Source organism: Delphinapterus leucas, chromosome 2 (assembly GCF_059928025.1).
Source record: "Delphinapterus leucas isolate spDelLeu-1000000601 "Yukka" chromosome 2, BTC_Dleu_Yukka2, whole genome shotgun sequence".
Taxonomy (NCBI): Eukaryota; Metazoa; Chordata; class Mammalia; order Artiodactyla; family Monodontidae; genus Delphinapterus; species Delphinapterus leucas.
In genome coordinates, this window is record NC_143130.1 from 181,317,460 (window position 1) to 181,339,578 (window position 22,119).

General features: G+C 46.6%; 1 gene segment (V, D, J or C); it reads right to left on the bottom strand.

Moving 5' to 3' along the window:
• LOC111171330 (immunoglobulin heavy constant gamma 2-like) overlaps positions 1-19,526 on the bottom strand; it is an 83,652-nt gene extending 64,126 nt beyond the window's left edge. Inside the window, 3 exon segments of the C gene segment in view lie at positions 59-295; positions 1,134-1,205; positions 19,493-19,526. Coding sequence covers positions 59-295; positions 1,134-1,205; positions 19,493-19,526 — 343 coding nt within the window.
• Positions 19,527-22,119: the final 2,593 nt, after the last annotated feature.

A 22,119-nucleotide genomic window follows, 5' to 3' on the forward strand; every position in this document is an offset into this window, starting at 1 on the left:
CACAGACCCCAGGGACCTGGCCCACGGCTCAGGCGGAGCAGCCGTGGGGGACCCTCACCCGAGGAGACGGTGACCAGTGTCCCCTGGCCCCAGATGTCAAAGTTAGCATATAGGCACAGTGAGCTGGCCCTGTGCTGGGGGGCCCAGAGACCTGCACCCAGGCTCCCCAGGGAGCACCCAGGAGCTGGAAGGTCTGCTCCCTGCTTGAAGAGACCGCCCAGCCCCTGCCCCTGCAAGCACCCTCCCGCCAGAACCCCGTGGTCTGGGACTGGACATCCTCCAGACCCCTGACTTGCTTTGCTCCCACGAGGTCACGTTTTCCCTTTGGCCTTCTGTGCAGCCTGCTGCTCGGAGGCTCAGGGCCGCCCAGCCCTCCTCGATTCCCAGCTGGGCTCCCCTCAACCCAGTACCCCTTCCCCAGGCATCAGGGACCCAGTCCCTTGCCTGGAACATGTCCCATCTCGTGCCCTCCTGGAAAGTCCCTTCACCTTCCCAGATGGCACATGTGACACTCCTTCTTCGGGCTCCCTACCTGCCCCCCTTGTGCACCCAACTGTGAGCCCTCAGGGCGAGGACCCAGCTGCCCTGGGGCCTCTCTGCCCAGGGGTTTTGTAAAGTTGTCAGTCACCGTGGCCCCAGCTAGCACTGTGGTTCCTGCCTCGGCCAGAGCCCCGAGGGCGGGCAGCGGGTGAGGTGGATCTGGGGCAGGTCAGCCACAGGGCCCACGGGAGGCCCCTGCCCACCAGTTCCCACACTCATTCCTGGGCTGGTTACAGATTATTTGCCGCTTTGCTAATAATCCTCCAAGTGTTGAAGGCTGCCTGCGTGGTTTCCTTTTTCTTTTAGAAATGAGAGCATATTCAAGGCTGTCTCGCACCCACCTGCACTGGACCTATGTTCTCAGGTGGAGAAAGCCCTGCCATGGCAGTGGGCGGGGTCCTGGGCCGTTGCTGACCGCAAGGTGGCTGGCTCCTGCCGGCGTGCCCTGGGGGGTCTGTCAGGGTCTCTCTGGTCTCTCTGTGGTGCTGGCAGCAGCCCCCTTGTTAGCACTGTGAGGACTTTCGCTGCCCTCTGTGGTAACGGGGCTCCAGGGGGGCTGGGGCTGTGCTGATGCTGGACCACTGTGTGCCCACACGGTCGGATCCCTGCCATGTCCCCCGGCTGCTGGTCCTCGGAGAGGGTCTCAGCTCTTTTGATGGCCCTGGCTGGAGGGAGGGTATGAGGGGAGGGGCATGATGGTCTAAAGGAGTGGATTCCCCTCCCAGACCTGCGTGAACCCTGGGGGGCTCCAGGGGAGGGGAAGAGGGGGCCTGCACTCAGCAGTGTCGAACCTGGGGCTGGGGTGCCAGGACCCACAGGTGTGCCAAGTGTGGGCCCTCACGGAGGGGAGATGCTCACAGGTGCCCAGAGGCCAGGTGTAAGTGTGGTGGGCGTGCTCGCCCATGGACCACTGCCAGGGGTGGACAGAAGGGCACAGACATGGCTGGGGGCTGGGAGGGGGTGATGATGCCCTGGAGGCTTGCTGTGGGAGGCGTCCGTGGATAGCATGTGGGGAAGTCTCTGTGTGTGTGTGTGTGTGTGTGTGTGTGTGTGTGTGTGTGTGAGTCCAGCTGACCCCAAGACCCAGAGGCTGGGCCCTGTGCCTGGAGGAGAATGGCAGGTGGTTGGATGTAGCCTGATTTAAAGGTGGCCTGTGTGCTCAGCAAAGAGGCTGAAGGATAGGGAGCATTTTTGAGAGTCTCTCCCTCTGCTCCAGGGCCTCTGATCTCCCTTTAAGGAAATGGGGGGTGGGGCTGTCCCAGGCCCTCCAGGAAATGTCTGCTCTGGCCTTCCAGCCATCTGGTTTTTTGCCTGGGGGAGGGGAGGTGCCCACCGTGCCCTGCCAGCCCCTCTCCTCCAGCCCCGTGTCTCAGGCCCCACCCAGCCTGGGCCCTGTCTCTTCAGCACAGCAGAGGATCAGCCAGTCTGCAATATCGTGTACCCTGTGGAGAGTGCAGCTCTGCCCCTGGGGGCTGGCATGTCCTCTTGGCCCCCAGGTGTGGCAGGATCTGGCTTCGGCAGAGCTTTTTGAGCCCTTCAGAGAAAGGCTGCCCTGGCCCCTCTTCCTGGCAATGGTGTGCAGAACTTGGGTCAGGGCAGCAGTGGTGGGTCTGGAGCCTGCAGGCCACGTGGCTGGCTGTGCTCATGCCCAGGCTGGGCTCCTGCTATAGCATCCCATGGCCAAGTCCTGGGACGCCGCTCCTGCCCCCACCCACTTCAAGCACGTGCCAGAGAAAGGACATGTGTGTTACAGGTGTGTGCCCCAGCGAGTGCCAGGTGAGGCGTCTGGGTCTCTGTAATGGGGTGGCCAGAACTGGGCCCATTGGCCGTGCTGAGTCAGTCTCCCAGCTTCTGCCCACAGCTGTGTCCCATAAGGTGCCCCCACCCCACTCTGGAGCAGGTGGCTGGGAAGGTATCTCCCAGGACAGCCGGGCTGTCCTGAGCAGGAGTTACAGTCGAGCTGAGGACTGGGCCCCTGAGGCCAGGGTGCCCTGGTCACTAAGCTGCCTCATTAGAGTCAGGACACATCCATGCAATTACCTCAGTAAATAGCCAGTGAGCTACAAATGGCTCTCGGCCTTGATGTCCATGACGGGAGGCAGGTGGGAACAACATTCCCTGTGCTCCTTGAACTTCTGGATCACAGTGTCCAGGAGATGGAGAAGTCAGAGATGACATGTGCTTGGGTGATCGGAGGCCTTGCTTAAGGGTGGGGGCTGCGGCTGGGCCCAGGGCTCTCCATGGCCCTGCAGCCTTGGTGAGCTAATCCCACTCCAGGGTCCTGTTTTCCTAGAGCTGGCACTGTGGTAGACCAGATAGCCAGAATGCGGGTGCGCTTTGGTAAGTGAGGAGGACCTTCCTCACGTTTGTGCGGGGAGTGCTTTGTATCTGAGATTCGGCTTCTGATGTCCTCCACCTTTGGGGAACTGGTCTCTGGACATTTTGCTCCAGAAGGAAGGTCCTTATGGGCAAAAACACAAGAGGAAAAAGTGCTTGGTGCTTCATTTATCAGTTCAGAAGGCATACAAGGGCATGAGGTTGCTTCAGTCAACAAATCAAGAGTTGCAAGACGTTACCAAAGGGAAAAGAAACAGGGGGATTTCCCTGGCAGTCCAGTGGTTAAGACTTCACCTTCCAATGTGAAGGGGGTGCGTGTTTGATCCCTGGTTGGGGAGCTAAGATCCCACATGCCTCACGGCCAAAAGAACAAAACATAAAACAGAAGCAATATTGTAACAAATTCAATAAAGACTTTAAAAATTGTCCACATAAAAGAAAAATCTTAAAAAAAGGAAAAGAAACAGGAATTACCTCTTTTAATACCCAAGGACATGAGCAAAAAAGGGTAAAAACCAGAGAAAAAGGTAACAACTTACAAAAAATTTTTAATAAGTGTGGGGGGACACCAACACATGCTATAAATTTCAAAAGGCAATAGTCAAAAAATGAACAAAAGATTCTAGTGCCTGCTGGCCTGTTCCCCCCTCCACCCCTACAACCCAGAAGAGGCAGTGGGGGGGGGTGGTTAAAGTTTTGAGAAGTCTCCTAAGTTCCCCCACGGTCCTGGGAGGAGGACACTGACTGGGAGTGTCACCACACTCGACGGGAAGGACACCTCCAGCTACAGGGGACAGCAGGCCTGATCTTCAACAGGACAACCAAAGCTGGCTGGCCTCCCCACGGAACGAGGAGCTGGGGTGGGAACTTGCTCAGTGCTGAGGATACGGGGGTGGCGGGCTGTGTCTCTGAGGATGTCTTGGCCATTCCCTCATGACTGCAGAGTTGCTGCCATGGTTAGAAGCATGAAGGGCTCCCACAGCACCTGTGGCAGGAAGGAAGGGCAGGAACAAATGCACTCTCATTGCAGCCTGGCCTTTTATGCAAGAAGGGAAGCCCCGGCTGCTCCCACACCTCCATGTCAAGAACGATGCTGCGTCCACAGCCTCCCCTGACTGTGCAGTCCCTGCACCCGGGAACACCCTCCTCTGGGAGATCTGGGGAGGTTGAGCTGCTCTACGAGCACCTCATTTTAGCCTCTTCTTTCTGCCTGGCACAGGCTGGTTGCCCCTGGGAGCTGCCACAGGAAAGGGGGTGAGCAACGTCAGTGGGTTTTCAGTGATGGGCGCAGGAGCTCCTGGGGTTCAGATCCTGATGGCAGCATGCCTTTGACAGAGGGACATGCCTGTCCCTTCAGTACAGTGACCTGGATCTTCAACAAAGTCTCAGGGATCATGACAGCCCCTTCACCCCTCCTTTGCCCTAAGGTTACAGTACATCAGGTCAAGGTCAGTGCTTGGCCAACAGTCCCCAGAGGGGGCATCCATAGGCTTAGGTGGGGCCAAGGGTGTCAGGCACTCCCCCTCACCATACAGGACAGGGAGGGGTGCCCGACAAACGGCCCTATCATCGCTGTGTGCATTTGCTTGCATGCATTTGTTGGCACTGCCAAGCCTTATGCATGTTTGAGGCAGTTTGCCAGCTTTTCTCCTGAGGACTTTCTTGACTTGGAGTTTGAAGCTCTTTCCTGCCATGAACTCTTTCCACATTGTTCCCACAGACTCCTGCCATCGTAAATTTCCAGCTGAAGGTGAAAGGAAGGGAGAAGAGGACATCGCCCTTGGAATTCTTGGAAGGCTCCCAATGACCGTTGGTTCTGGCACCCACACTGTGCTGGAGAAAGTGGCTTTTCTGTGGATGAGGTCTGGGGATGAACAGAACCAGGAAACATGGCTCCCTCAGATTCCAGAACAGGAAGAGCCCCCTCTGAAGACCTGATGATGTGCTGGCCTTCATATCCAAATGTGCCACCCCCTCCATCACTGACTCACTGCAGTTAGCCCACATCTGGTGAGTTGCTTTTCTGCTGGTAGTGCTGCACCTGCTCTGAGCCACCAGCTCCCTGCAGCCCCTGCAGTGTGTGGACCTGACCCACTCCTCTTGCATCAGGAAGGATCAGGACTTCTGTGTCTGCAGAGTCGCAGCCAACTCCGGGTCCACATTTACTACAGCCTTCCCCTGGAAAACTCACATAAATGCCCTGAGCCTTGAGTTCCCTCGTCTATAAAAAGACAGATAACAAAGAGGGAATCAAGATGGTGGAGTAGAAGAATGTGGAGCTCACCCCCTCCTACAGATACATCAAAACCACCTACATATGGAACAATTCTCACAGAACACTTTACTGAGCACTGGAAGAAGACCTCAGACACCTGAAAAGACAAGAAAGACCTCCACATAACTGGGGAGAACAAAAGAGGAGAAGAAAAGAGGAAGCGGGATGTGACCTGCACCCCTGGGAAGGAGCTGTAAAAGAGGAAAGGTTCCCACACCCTGGGAAGACCCCTCACCAGTGAGATCAGCTGGCAGGTAGTGGGAGGTGCTTCAGAGGTTTGGAGGAGAGCACAGCAACTGATCTGTGGTAGGCAGAACAGAGGGAGACCTGTACAGACAGACCTTGCCATTGCTCTGAGTGTCCCAGTCTGAGACGTGCTTTTGTTGGTATAGGCAGGGGCTGGATGCTGAAGGTCAGGCTTTGGAGGTCAGACCTGGGTAGAGGACTGGTGTTGGCTGTGTGGAGACAGCCTGAGGGGGCTGGAGTGTGGTATGGCTGCAACCAGGGTGTATGCGGAAGACTGGGTCTGCCATAGAAGCTAAGCACCATTGTTAAGTGGGACGTGAAGGGAAGAGTGGGGTGGAGTATTCCATAGCAGCCTCTTTCTCCATGCACTAGACAGGACGTCACCTCAGTGGGCTCCAGGAGTTTGTGCCAACGGGTTGCCCCCTCACAGAGGTGAGCCCCAGGGGCTGCATGATGTAGGAAGCAGGGCTGAAACCTCTTCCCGCGGCTGTGTGAGCTGTGACTTTACCACCACCACAAGCTTTGTAAACTCGGTGCCTGTAGGCAGACAACAGGTGCTCCCACGGCCGGGGTGGGTCTGGCCTTAGCAGCTGTGGGCTTTGTGGGCACATGCACATGGGGGCTGGGCCAGGTCTGGGTCTGAGCTGCCTCCATAACACTCACAGTGGGTCCAGGTGCATGACCACTGTGGTCCTGGGACCTGACTGCAGTGGATCTGTGCTGGTGACCTTATGAAAACAATGCCTGAGTGACCCCAGGGCTGATTGCTGGCATCCCCACAGTTGAGGTGGGGCCAAGGGCAGTGCCAACAACAGTGTACTTTGTGAGCCAGCACAACAGGCGACAGGTGACGCCACAGAGCACACTACTGGTGGACAGCTCCAGTGGAGAAGTACTCAGCAGCTCCTCTTGCAGTGGGCACGCTCCAATGCCTCCTACCTTAGACTGCAGCTCAGAAACAGATCTTGGGGCTTCTACTCCAACAACTAGGGAGCAGGCCCTTCCCCCAACAGGGCTGGGACAACCACAGAGCAAAAACAGGAAGCCCTGCTCAACATCCAGTGCAGGCTTTGGTCACCACAACACCAGTCACACTTCCTATCAAGGAGAAAACAGCCAACACTCACTGAGGAAAGAGGTGGCAGGTATCCACACTAAAAACAGCCCTTGTACCAAAAAATATTAAGCCCACACAAGCTACACAGAGACGCCCCCACATATATAGCCCTCCGAGACTACAGTAGTTAATTGTTTCTCCTAAACTCACAGAGTAAGAGAAATATAAGGCAAATGAAGATGCAGAGGAAACACTCTCAGGTAAAAGACCAAGAGAATTCCCTTGGAGGAACAAACAATGAAACAGACTTCTTCGGTCTAACAGACACCAAGTTCAAAAAGTCAGCAATGAAAATACTGAAGGAATTAAGAAAGGCTATTGACAGAAATGCAGATTACTGTAAAAAGGAACTAGAAACTAAAAGGTGAAGCCAAGAAAAATTAGAAAATTCATTTGCTGAGATGAAAGCTGAGCTCAAGGCAAGGAAGAGCAGAATGAATAATGCAGAAGAAAGAATAAGTGAGCTGGAAGATAGAATAGTGGAAATTACCCAATCAAATCAGCAGACAGAAAGCCAAATGAAAAAAATGAAAGCAATATAAGAGACATATGGGATAATGTAAGCAGGCCAATCTACACATAATAGGGATTACAGAAGGAGAAGAAAGAGAAAAGGGGATTGAAGTTGTATTTGAAGAAACTATGGTTGAAAACTTCCCAAACCTAAAGAAGGAAACAGACATCCAGACACAGGAAGCACAGAGGGTTCCAAACAAGATGAAAACAAACAGACCTACACCAAGATATAATTAAAATGACAAAAGTTAAAGATACAGAGATGATTCTAAGGCAGTAAGAGAAGAACAAAGAGTTAATTATGAGGGAACCCCCATGAGGCTATCAGCTGATTTCTCTACAGAAACACTGCAGGCCAGAAGGGAGTGGCAAGTTATATTCAAAGTTCTGAAAGGGAAAAACCTGCAACCTAAGATACTCTACCCAGCAAGATTATTTAGAATAGAAAGAGAGGTAAAGTATTTCCCAGACAAGGAAAAACTAAAAGAATACAGCAATACTAATCCTATCCTAAAAGAAATATTGAAAGACCTTCTCTAAATAGAAAAGAAGTAAGAAGCTATAGGAAAGAGAAAAATCACAATTGGAAAGCAAATTATTTAAGCAAGTATACAGATTAAAAAATCAAAAAATTTTTGTGAAAGCAATGATAACCACAATGAACAGCAAAATGATAAGTATGAAAATGTAAAAGAGGACATCAAAATCATAAAATATGGGACTTCCCTGGTGGCGCAGTGGTTGAGAGTCTGCCTGCTGATGCAGGGGACATGGGTTCATGCCCCGGTCCGGGAAGATCCCACATGCCGCGGAGCAGCTGGGCCCATGAGCCATGGCTGCTGAACCTGTGTGTCTGGAGACTGTGCTCTGCAATGGGAGAGGCCACAACAGTGAGAGGCCCGTGGACTGCAAAAAAAAAAAAAAAAAAATATGGAAGAGGAGAGTAAGAAAATGCAGATTTTTTTTAAAAGAAGTTGTTTGAGCCTACATAACTATCAGTCTAAAGAAAGTAGATATAAGAAGGGGTTAACATACTCGAAAAACAGGGCAACCACAAGTCAAAACCATACAGTAGGTTCACAAAAACCAAAAAGAAGAGAACACAAGCATAATATAAAGGGAAATCATTAAACCACAAAAGGGAAGACAAAAAGAAAAAAAAGGAACAAAGAAGAAATATAAAATCAACTGGAAAATGAAGTTTAAAATGGCCATAAATACATATCTATCAAAAATTACCTTAAATGTCAATGGATTAACTGCTCCAATCAAAAGACATAGAGTGGCAGATTGGATTACAAAACCAAAATCCAACAATATGCTGTCTACCAGAGACCCACTTTAGGGCAAAGGACACACATAGATTGAAAGAGAAGGATGGAAAATGATATTTCATGCAAAAGGAAATGACAAGAAAGTGGGGCTTGCAATACTCATATCAGACAAAATCGACTTTAAAACATAGGCCATAAAGAAAGATAAAGAAGGACACCATATAATGATAAAAGGATCAATACAAGAAGAGGATATTACACTCATCAACATATATGCACCTAATATAAGAGCACCTAAATACATAAAACAAATGCTAACAGACATAAAGGGAGAAATCAGTGGGAACAGAATAGTAGTAGGAGACTTTAACACCCTACTCACATCAATGGACAGATCTTCTAGACAGAGAATCAATAAAGCAACAGAGATCCAAAATGATACAATAAAACTGTTAGACTTAATTAATATTATCAGGACATTACATCCAGAAAAACCAGAATAAACATTCTTTTCAAGCGCACGTGGAACATTCTTTAGGATTGATCATATACTGGGGCACAAAACAAGGCTCAACAAATTTAAGAGTATAGAAATTATTTCATGCATCTTCTCTGACCACAGCAGCATGAAACTAGAAATCAATGACAGAAAAGGAATGAGAAAAAAAATGATTATGTGGAAACAAAACAACAAGTTACTAAAAAACCAGTGGGTCAACAATGAAATCAAAGAGGAAATTGAAAGATACCTTGAGACAAATGCAATGAAAGCAGAGCCATACAAAATCTATGGGATGCACCAAAAGCAGTTCTTAAAGAGAAGTTTAGAGCGATACAGACCTTCTTCAATAAACAAGTAAAATCTCAAATAAACAACCTAACTTACCACCTAAGAGAATTAGAAAAAGAAGAACAAACAAACCATATATGACAAACCAACAGCCAACATCGTTCTCAACGGTGAAAAGCTGAAACCATTTCCTCTAAGATCAGGAAGAAGAAAAGGTTGTCCACTCTCACCACTATTATTCAACATAGTTTTGGAAGTTTTGTTTTTTTTTTTTTTTTTTTTTTTGCTGAATGCGGGCCTCTCACTGTTGTGGCCTCTCCTGCTGTGGAGCACAGGCTCTGGACGCACAGGTTCAGTGGCCATGGCTCATGGGCCCAGCCGCTCCGCGGCATGTGGGATCTTCCCGGACCGGAGCACAAACCTGTGTCCCCTGCATCGGCAGGCGGACTCTCAACCACTGCACCACCAGGGAAGCCCAGTTTTGGAAGTTTTAACCACAGCAATCAGAGACGAAAAAGAAATAAAAGGAATCCGAATCAGAAAAGAAGAAGTAAAATTGTCACTGTTTGCAGATGTCATGATGCTATACATAGAGAATCCTAAAGATGCTACCAGAAAACTACTAGAACTAATCAATGAATTTGGCAAAGTAGCAGGATACAAAATTAATGCACAGAAATCTCTTGCATTCCTATACACTAATGATGAAACACCTGAAAGAGAAATTAAGGAAACACTCCCGTTTACCATTGCAACAAAAAGAATAAAATACCTAGGAATAAACATACCTAAGGAGACAAAAGACCTGTATGCAGAAAACTATACGGCACTGATGAAAGAAATTAAAGATGGTAGAAACAGATGGAGAGATATATCATGTTCTCGGATTGGCAGAATCAACATTGTGAAAATGACTATACTATCCAAAGCAATCTACAGATTCAATGCAATCCCTATCAAACTACCACTGGCATTTTTCACAGAACTAGAACAAAAACTTTCACAATTTGTATGGAAACACAAAAGACCCCGAATAGCCAAAGCAATCTTGAGAAAGAAAAACGGAGCTGGAGGAATCAGGCTCCCTGACCTCAGACTATACTACAAAGCTACAGTAATCAAGACAGTATGGTACCGGCACAAAAACAGAAATACAGATCAATGGAACACTATAGAAAACCCAGAGATAAACCCACACGCGTATGGTCACCTTGTCTTTGATAAAGGAGGCAAGAATATACAATTGAGAAAAGACAGCCTCAATAAGTGGTGCTGGGAAAACTGGACAGCTCCATGTGAAAGAATGAAATTAGAACCCTCCCTAACACCATATTCAAAACTACACTTAAAATGGATTAAATACCTAAACGTAAGGCCAGACACTATAAAACTCTTAGGGGAAAACATAAGCAGAACACTCTATGACATAAATCACAGCAAGATCCTTTTTGACCCACCTCCTAGAGAAATGGAAATAAAAACAAAAATAAACAAATGGGACCTAATGAAACTTAAAAGATTTTGCACAGTAAAGGAAACCATAAACAAGACAAAAAGGCAACCCTCAGAGTGGGAGAAAATATTTGCAAATGAAGCAACTGACCAAGGATTAATCTCCAAAATTTACAAGCAGCTCATGCAGCTCAATATAAAAAAAAACGCAACCCAATCCATAAATGGGAAGAAGACCTAAATAGACATTTCTACAAAGAAGATATACAGATTGCCAACAAACACATGAAAGAATGCTCAACATCACTAATCATTAGAGAAATAGAAATCAAAGCTACAATGAGGTATCACCTCACTCTGGTCAGAATGGCCATCATCAAAATATCTACAAACAGCAAATGCTGGAGAGGGTGTGGAGAAAAGAGTACCCTCTTGCACTGTTGGTGGGAATGTAAATTGATACAGCCACTATGGAGAACAGTATGGAGGTTCCTTTGAAAACGAAAACTAGAACTACCATATGACACAGCAATCCCACTACTGGGCATATATCCTGAGAAAACCATAATTCAAGTAGAGTCACGTACCACAATGTTCATTGCAGCCCTACTTACAATACCCAGGACATGGAAGCAAACTATGTGTCCATTGACAGATGAATGGATAAAGAAGATGTGGCACATATAAACAGTGGAATATTTCTCAGCCATAAAAATAAATGAAATTGAGTTATTTGTAGTGGTGTGGATGGACCTAGAGTCTGTCATACGGAGTGAAGTAAATCAGAAAGAGAAAAACAAATATCGCCTGCTAACACATATGTATGGAATCTAAAAACAAGTTTCTCAAGAACCCAGGGGAAGGACAGGAATAAGGACGCAGGTGTAGTGAATGGACTTGAGGACATGGGTAGTGGGAAGGGTAAGCTGAGGCAAAGTGAGAGAGTGGCAATGACATATGTAGACTACCAAATGTAAAATAGATAGCTAGTGGGAAGTAGCTACATAGCACAGGGGGATCAGCTCGGTGCTTTGTGACCACCTATAGGGGTGGGATAGGGAGGGTGGGAGGGAGACGCAAGAGGGTGGGGATATGGGGATGTATGTGTACGTATAGCTGATTCAATTTGTTATACAGCAGAAACTAACATAAAAATGTAAAGAAATTATACTCCAATAAAGATGTTAAAAAAAAAGGAATGAAAGAGGAGAAATCACTACTGATACTGCAGAAATACAAAAAGCCAGAAGAGAATACTATGAAAAATTATATGCCAAGAAATCGAACAACGTAGAAAAAATGGACAATTTTCTAGAAACATATGACCTACCAAAACTGAATCAAGAAGAAATAGATAATTTGAACACACCAATTACTAGATTTGAAATAGAATTGTTAATTAAAAAAAAAAACTCCCTACAAACAAAAGTCCAGGACCAGATGGCTTCACAGGTGAATTTTATCAAACACACAAAGAAGAACTTATACCAATTCTTCTCAATCTCTTCCAAAAGATTGAATAGGAGGGAACACTCCCAAAGTCATTGATACCAAAACCAGATGAAGAAACTACATAAAAAGAAAATTAGAGGCCAATATCTTTGATGAATAAGGATGCAAAAATTCTCAACAAAATATTAGCAAACCAAATCCAGCAACACATAAAAACGAGCATACACCACACCAAGTGGGATTCATCCCAAGTTCACAAGGATGGCTCAACACACACAAATCAATTAACGTAATACACCACATCAACAAAAGAAATGACAAAACCACATGGTCATCTCAATAGACACAGAAAAAGCATTTGATAAAATTCAACATCCATTCAGGACAAACAATTTTACAGAAGTGGGTATAGAGGGAACATATCTCAACATAATAAAAGCTATCTATGACAAACCCACAGCCAATATAATACTCAACGGTGAAAAGCTAAAAGCCTTCCCACTAAAATATGGAATGAGACAAAGGTGCCCACTCTCACCACTTCTCTTCAACATAGTATTGGAAGTCCTAGCTACAGCAATCAAGTAAGAAAAATAAATAAAATGTATCCAAATTTGGAAGGGAAGAGGAAAAATTGTCATTATATGCAGATGACATAATATTATATATAGAAACCCCTAAAGACTCCACACAAAAACTACTAGAACTCATAATGAAATCAGCAAAGTAGCAGGATACAAGATTAACATATAGAAGTTGCCTGCATTTCTTTATGCTAACAATGAAATATTAGAAAGGGAAGGTAAAAAAACCCAATACCTTTAAAAATCACATCCAAAAAAATAAAATACTTAGGAATAAACCCGACCAAGGAGGTGAAAGACTTATATGCTGAGAACTATAAAACATTAATAAAGGAAATTAAGATGAGTCAAAGAAATGGAAAGTAATCACATGCTCTTGTATTGGAAGAACTAATATTGTTCAAATGGCCATACTAACCAAAGCAATCTACAGATTTAATGGGATCCCTATCAAATTACCCATGACATTTTTCACAGAGCTAGAACCAATAATCGTAAAATTTATATGGAAGCATAAAAGACTCAGAATTGCCAAATCAATCCTGAGGAAAAAGAACAAAGCAGGAGGCATAACCCTTCCAGACTTCAGACAATATTACAAAGCTACAGTAATCAAAACAGCATGGTATTGGCACAAAAATAAACATATGGATCAAAGGAACAGGATAAAGAGCCCAGAAATAAACTCACACACCTATGGTCAATTAGTCTTCGACAAAGGAGGCAAGAACATATAATTGGAAAAAAGACAGTCTCTTCAGCAAGTGGTGCTGTGAAAGCTGGACAGCTGCATGTAAATCAATGAAGTTAGAATACACCCTTACACCATACACAAAGATAAACTTAAAGTGATTTAAAGACTTAAACGTAAGACATGATACCATAAAACTCCTAGAAGAGAACACAGGCAAAACATTCTCTGACATAAATTGTACAAATGTTTTCTTAGGTCAGTCTCCCAAGATAAGAGAAATAAAAGCAAAAATAAACAAATGGGAGCTAATCAAACTTACAAGCTTTTGCACAGCAAAGGAAACCATAAACAAAACGAAAAGACAACATACAGACTGGGAGAAAATATTTGTAAATGATATGATTGACAAGGGCTTAATTTCCAAAATATAGAAACAGCCCATACAATTCAAAAACCAAAAAAACAAAGAACAGAATCAAAAAATGGGTAGAAGGCCTAAACAGACATTTCTCCAAAGAAGATATACAGATGGCCAACAGGCGCATGAAACGATGCTCAACATCGGTAATTATTAGGGAAATGCAAATCAACACTACAATGAGATCCTACCTCACACCAGTCTAAATGGCCATCATGAAAAAGTCTACAAATAGCAAATGCTGGAGAGGGTGTGGAGAAAAGGGGACCCTTCTACACTGTTGGTGGGAATGTAAGTTGGTGCACCACTATGGAAAACAGTATAGATGTTCCTCAAAAAACCTAAAATAGAGTTACCATATTATCCAGCAATCCCACTCCTGGTAATATATCCAGACAAAACTATAGTCCAAAAGGTACATGCACCCCTATGTTCATAGCAGCACTATTCACAATAGCCAAGACATGGAAGCAACCTAAATGTCCATTGACAGATGAATGGATAAAGAAGATGTAGTACACGTATACTCTGGAATATTACTCAGCCATCAAAAAGAACGAAATAATGCCCTTTGCAGCTACATGGATGGACTAAGAGATTATCAAACTAAGTGAAATAAGTCAGAAAGAGAAAGACAAATACCATACAATATTACTTATATGTGGAATCTAAAATATGACACACATCAACTAATCTACAAAACAGAAACAGACTCACAGACATAGAGAAGGACTTGTGGTTGCCAAGGGGGAGGGCAGGTGGGGGAGGGATGGAGTGGGAGTTTGGGATCTGCAGATGCAAGCCAGTATAATAGAATGGATGAACAACAAGGTCCTCCTGTAGAGCACAGGGAACTATATTCAGTATCCTGTGATAAACCATATGGAAAAGAAGACTGTATATCTATGTATAACTGAATCACTTCGCTGTTCAGCAGAAATTAACACAGCGTTGTAAACCAACTATATTTTAAAAAAAGACAGATAACAGTGTCCTGCTTTCCAGAATCTTGTGGAATTAAAAGTGGAAGCAAAAGACCTGGTACAAAAGTGGGGGTGCTTCTGACAGACTTCCTCTCCTGAGAGGCAGGAGGTGATCCAAGGAGTGTCACCTGCCCAGGACATGGAGCTTCCCATTTTATCACAGAGAAAACAGCCCAAGTTTCCTGGCATTCATTTACTCAAGTCTTCCAACTTTTCTCATTTTTTGCGGCATGCTCATGTGCTATCAGAGTTGGGTTTTGTTTGATGGTCCAGTTTGAATGTCTCTTCCTCTTCATAGGCATGTTAGGACCACTCACATGTACTGATAAGACAGAAGGATATGTTTGGTGTCAATCCTGTTTTACCATTTTATGCCATGCTTTCTATTTGTATTTTTTAAAGGTTTATTTATTATTTATTTATTTTACGTATTTCTGGCTGCATTGGGTCTTAGTTGCGGCACCCAGGATCTTTGTTGAGGCATGTGGGATCTTTTGTTGCCGTGTGCGGGCTTCTCTCTAGTTGTGGCTTGCAGGTTTTCTCTTCTCTAGTTGTGGCGCATGGGCTGTAGTTGAGGCGCACAAGCTCAGTAGTTGTGGCACATGGGCCCCGTTGCCCCGCGGCTTGTGGGATCTTAGTTCCCTGACCAGGGATTGAACCCTCATCCCCTGCACTGTAAGGTGGCTTCTCTACCACTGGGCCGCCAGGGAAGTCCCCATGCTTTCTCTTTGTAAATTTCCCAAAGCAGCTGTGCGCTTCAAGTTGCCTTTCTTTGCTGCTTTGTGTGTGCAGCGGTCACCTTCCCTGGTGTCCTCTGTGCTGCTTCCTCAGATGGCACGCATGGGTCTGTGCCCAACACATGTGAAATGTGAGTGGGTGGGCTCCTCTTCATCCCTTTTCCCCATCCCTCCCACCATGTGGGTCCAATCCGCGAGGCCGCGTTCTCAGTATGTGTGTACACTGCCTCACATGCTTGGCTGCTAGCCCATGGTTTGGCTTTACTGATGTTTGAGGCCTGGCTCTTAGCAGTGAGGCAACAATTCACAAGACCTCTAACGCCCAAGTTCCTTTCCCTTCTCCCAGTTCTTGACAGTTGTGAACCTTCTGCCTTGTTAGAGCGTTATACCGTTTCGTTTTTGCTCTACTTCAGAGTTAAACTGCACTGGGTACCCACTGCAGGTCCTTTGGCCCCAGCTTCTCTGGGCTTCTTTGGTGGCCGAAGTTTTTCCACTGGTGGCTGCACCATGTAGGGGTCATGGAAACCTACTGAGATGTAACTGACTTACAACACTGTGGAAAGTTTAAGGACCACACGTGTGGATTCAAGACATTTACATATTTGCAAAATGAGGCCACCATAGTCTTAGCTAACACCTCTATCACCTCACATAATTATGTGAAATAAAATTCATATTTTATGGCAAGATAAGAAAAATTTGAACATAAAAACTCTTCTCTGCCCTTTGGCCTCCTCACTTCCCGCACCGTGCATTGTGTGTCTGCGTTAAGCGTCGACCAGACCTCCCCCTCCCCCATCAGCAGGAATCCCTGCTCAACCCTGAAGAGGAACTTTCTCCTAGCGTCGACAAGACAACTCCTCAAATGGTAACATTCCTTCTTGATCTTGTAAGAGGTCAAATGACTCACCAGGATGACGCTTAGATCTGGATTATGTAAAGTGTCAATAATACGTCATCTGACGTACAGCCTTCTGTCTCAACAAATTATAGAACTGTGCCTTGACTTCTAATGGGCAGAACAGTTCTCAGAGCTTTCTGAGATGTTCTTCCTGGGTTATAATCCTTGAATTTGGCTCGAATAAAAATTTCCACTCCTTTCTCAGATTGACTAATTAATTTTTCCTCGACAATTTTCATTGCTATTTTTTGTGGTGGGAACAATTAAGATCCAGTCTCTTAGCAACCCTCAAAACTATAACACACCATTGTTGCCTATAATCTCTATGCTGGGTATTAGATCTCCTGGATTTATTCACCTACTGCTTGCAAGTTTGTACCTTAAATAACATCTCGCCATTTCCCCCACCCCCCAGTCCCTGGCAACCACCTTTCTGCTCTCTGTTTTTACAAATTTGGTTTTTAAAATGCCACGTATTGGTGAGATCATACAGTATTTGTCGTTCTCTGTCTGACTCGTCTCACTCAGCATAATGCCTGCAAGGTCCATCCATGTTGTCACAAATGGCAGGATGTCCTTCTTTCTTGCAGCTGAAGAGTATTCCATTGCACACACATGCCACCGCTTCCGTATCATTCATCTGCTGCTGGATGTGTTGTGGGCTGTGTCCACATCTTCAGGGGTCTTTATGCTTGGAGGACAGACCAGCATATATGAACTGCTAGACGCCCTCTCCCCTGAGTATCCTTCAGGTGCTGTTCACGGCTCAATGGTGCTGAATGTGGCTGCTGAGAAATCCAGGACCAGCCAGTCTTCTCTCTTATGGATGATTTTGTCGTTTTGAATGCTGCCTAAATTAATTCTTTCCAATTCTCTCCATCCTGAAGTAAGGTAATACTAGCCCTGAAACTGTTGTCGAACCCAAGTCCGTGTGCCCAACGCACAGCGAGACCAAGCAAACTGAAACACTGGAGTTTGGAGCAGAGAAAGGTTTATTGCAGGGCTGTGCACGGAGACGAGGTGGCTCGTGCTCAGAAAGCCCAAAGTCCCCAGTGGTTCTCGGGGAAGCATTTCTATAGGCAAAATTTAGGGGAGGGCTGCAGGGTGTGTGGCTTTCTTCTGATTCGTTGGTGGTGAGGGAACAGGCTGGTGTTCCGGAGTCTGTGCTCAGCGTGGAGTTAGCATCCTCCACCTGGGTGGGGACCTTAGTTCCTGCAGAAGAGCTCAAGGGTATATCGTTCTGTGTGTCCCTGGAGGAGGAGCCAGGACCCTGTTGTTTCCTGACTGCTCCTCCTTGGTTCCTGCATTCTCTTACTTCCCTGGTTAGTAACTGAATCTGCCTTTTAGGGCTCAGGGAAGGCATAGGAGTCTGAAGCCTTTTCCCTACAAACCAGAAATGGGGGCGCAGAAAAGGCTTTTGTACCTGGGACGGCCCCACAGGGTCCTGCTTGGTTTTAATCCCGCTTTTTCTGGATACTCATCAATCTTGAGGGGAGCAAGTGTTGGACAAGAAATGGAACGATATTTTGGATAGAGCTTAATCGGTTTTAGGGGGACTCAGTTTCAAAACCACACGCTGTGCCTTAAACATTCAAGGCCCTTAGGTAGAAACCAAGTGGTTAAGGGAGACCTTCAAGCTTGGTTTGCAGAACATGGGGGAATGCAAACCGTAGATCTGGAAATCTGCTGACAGCCCCTTGGACGGAGCATCCTGAGGGGCTAGGATGACTGATGGTGAACTTTGGACATCGCAGGCCGAAAACCCACCACGCGTGACACATGGCTGCTCACGTAACCCCCAGGTTGCACCTGCGACCCACAGAGAGCGTGCAGTGCAGCCACACCTGTGCAGAGAACCCGTGAAACTGACCTTTACTTTCCACCGGTTGTTTCGAGCACCTTCCCTCCCCCTCCCCACTTCTCACAAGCGATAGGAGACAAAGCTGAACACATTGCCTCCTGTCTCCTTGCTTGGCTGCCAGCTATAAAGCCTCTCTCTGCTTGGCCTTCCAAGGAACCCACTCGCATGATTCCATCCACATACTGGGTGGGACACGGGAGCTGGAGAAGATCCACCCGGAAAGGCGACTCCGGGGAAGCACTGTACTTCCTCCTATGTGGCCTCTGCCTGATTCCAGCTGCTTTGGGCCCAGTTATTTATTGATTGAAATGGAGTTGATGTGCAGCATTGTGTTAGTTCCAGGTGCACCACAGAGCGACTTGACGTTCGTGTCCATTAAGGATGATTGTGGTCCCCACGGTCAGACTATTAACCGCGTGCCCCAGCACAAAGTTATTACAATACTACTGCCCATATTCCTTGTGCTGACTTATTTATTGTGTAACGGGAGGTCTGTACCTCTAACTCCCCTTCACCTGTTTGGTCCCCTCCCCACTCCCCTTCCCTCTGGCAACCACCTTTTTGTTCTCTGTATCTGAGTCTCTTTCATTTTATTATGTTTGTTCATTTGTTTTGTGTTTTTTAGATTCCACATATAAGTGAGATCATGTGGTATTTGTCTTTCTCTCTCTGACTTATTTCGCTTAACATAAAACCCTCTAGGTCCATCCATGTTGTCACACAAGATAAGGTTTTTTTTATGGCTGGGTAATATTTCACTGTATGCATATGTACCACGTCTTCTTTACCCGTTCACCTGTCGATGGACATTTGGGTTGTCTCCACGTCTTGGCTACTGTGAATAGTGCTGCTATGAACACTGGGGTGCAGATCTCTTTTCAAGTTAGTTTTGTTTTCTTTGTATGAATACCCAGAAATGGGGTTGCTGGGTCATTTGGTAGCTCTATTTTTAGTTTTTCGAGGAACGTCCATACTGTTTTCTACAGCAGCTGCACCAGTTTACATTCCCACCGACAGGGCGCGAGGGCTCCCTTTTCTCCACACCCTCGCCAACACTTGTTACCTGTGGTCCTTTTTGATGATAGCCATTCTGACAGGTGTCAGGTGATATTTGCTCCTTAATATACATTTTGGATTCTGTGGGTTATATCAGCTTTCCTAATTTCATAAAAAATGCAAGTTTCCATTAAAAAATTCTACATTTTGCTTTTGCACAAATTCTGAGAAAAAAAGGGGAAACTGCTGTGTGGGGAGGTGGGCCTGGAGGAGGTCTCGAACCCCCCAGGGGTTTCTGTGACTCAGCCCACCTCCTCACCTTCTCTGGCCTGCTCGGCAGCCGGAGGTGCCATGCCGAGCACAGGCTGCTTATGGCTGGGGTGTGGATCTCAAGGCCAGGCCGGTCCCACATTCTGGCCTCACTCCCTGGCAAGGAGTGGGGTCTCTGGGGAACCCAGCCCAGGACACCCTGCTGCTCCTTCAGGCTCGGATGCAGTGGTCCTGGGGATGGCCGTGGCCCCCGGGCTCTGTCTGCACCACTGTCGAGAGTTCTCCCCACACCTGGGCCTCTCTTCCCTTTTCCCGCTGGCTTTGCTCCTTCCGTGCTGTTGTGAGCACTTGCTCTAGAGGCTATAATGCGCCTGGTCACCCAGACCCGGCTGCTGTGTGTGGAGATGGCAGGTTCGTGTGCCCAGGCTGCGAGCGGCCCTCTCCCTTCCTTACACCACAGTGCCGGCTCTTAAGTTGTACTTGAAATGGTTATTTCTTTTGTGTCAGAGTCTTTCCATTTTTGTCTTGGTTGGATCATGTTTGTCTTTATTAAAATAAATAATTTTAATTTTAAATAGTCTACATTATACTTACTGAATATTGAATGTATGTGTATATATACACGTATTCATATATATTCGATATGTACAATATAGACCATTGAAGATAAAATTATATTTTATTATAACTAAACATATATATAGTTTATTCAGCTGGGAAGGGGACAATCTCCCAAGTTCATGCCTGTGGAAAATATATTTGAATGCTAGTTGGTAGTTTTTTGGGCGTAAGGGTCTTGGATTATATTTTCTCTCCAACAGCGTTTTATAGGCATTGATAAACGTTTTTTAAAGAAGTGGTGCCAGAATGTTCCCCTCTTACGCATGGTCTGATCCTGTGTAGGTGTTTGCTTGGCTTATTCTGAAGTCAAGTAACTCCAATAAAATCCATTTGTTTAGGATTGCTCTGGTTGTTTTTGTTCTGGGGATTTTAAGCAATTTCTGAAATGTTGCTTTGAGCTGCATCTCAGAACACTGGTTCTGGGTTCCTGGCTGCCTCTCCCTGAAATTGGCAGGCGGTGTGACCAGTGTCCAGTGTCACACTCCCGGGAGGATCTTTTCTGGGAGAGGTGAGAGCACTGTGGCCAGTGTGGGCAGGACACGTGATGGGCCTTAGGAGGGTGTGTGGGGTTTTCTCTGAGAAAGGAGGCGCTGCAGGGACCCGAGGCCGGGGGCCAGGTGAGTGACTTGGAAGGCCCATTGTGCTGTTATGAGGAGCTGGGTGCAGGGGAGGTGTGGGGTGGACAGGCAGTCTGTTTGCAGACAGCCGTGCGGGTCCTCAGAAGGCGGCCGGCAGCGGGAATGGCGAGCTCTGCCCCGGCTGCCCGGGAGCACAGTGGATAGATGTGTGGTGTCCAGTCCACCAGGTTCGGGGCTGGAGCTCTCTCTTTGGGACTCATCAGCCTGTAAATGGCATTAGAGTCAGAGGACCAGGGATGCCTGCAGAGAGGAAAGAGGGCACGTGCTGTCCTAGGCATGGCCTGGTCAGCATCGGGGATGAGAGAGGGAGTGGAGGGGACAGAGGGCACCTGCCACGGGGGATGGGGTCAGAGAGCAGATGCCATGGAGGCCGGGACCTAGCGGGCAGCAGGAGGGGGTCACTTGTCTGCAGCTCATGTACTTGAACGTCCCAGAATCTTTTACCAAAACCATGACTTATTTGGGATCCAACTTGTATTTCAGAGGTTCAAGGGACCTCTGTGCTTTAGACCTATTTGTTCTGAGAAACTCTAGGGGTCTAATTCAGGAAGATGCCCGATGGGCATGCAGACAGAGGGAGCCAACACGAAGCGTTTATAAATGCAAAGGACCTGGCCGATGGGCAGTTGGCACCAATGCTAGCCTTGGACACAAAGAGCTGGAAACCATTTCTGCAGCTCCAAGGACCTGCCATGCCAGCCAGTCGGGACCTGAGGGCTGCTCACTCAGACGCTTTGGCCAGGAGGCTAGACGTCGTCAGCACACTGGATGCCCTGGGCATCGGGGCAACTGAGCTGTGTACCAGCAGAGGGTCAAGTCATCGTGAGTCTGACGGCTGCCCCCCTGTAGTCTTAGTGCTGCAGAGAGAGAAGGGAGTCCCCTGGGGCTGGCAGCACAGAAATGTTGTGGGAAAAGGAAACAGAGAGGGTGAAATTGTCAGCATGGGACAGAAACACATCTTTGTTATTTTTATTAAATGTACATAATATCTGTCTAATTAACCCTATCTTATTTACTTTCTCCTTTGAAAAAGTCTTGCGTTAGGAATCTTAAGAACATACACTAATATAGCTTGCAAAATGTAAATAAAGCTCTAGAGAGTTAAAAAAAAACCATTACAATAAACTGGTACATCAGAGGTCAGAAGAGACGTGATAAAAATGCTGTTTTTTTTATACATACCATTTGTTTAATTAGTCCTGCTAGTACCACTAATTGGCACTAGTCCTAGTGTTTTGATTAAATAATAACATTCATTTAACAAAAAGGAAACGAATACCACATAATCTATAAGTTCAAATAAATGCCCACCCTTGTTTCTGTGTTACAGTGATAACAGATGTGTGCATCCGCAAGGACAGGAAGTCCCCTAAAGACGAACGAGTTTCGTTCCGAGAGCACATTCATAAGTCCAATT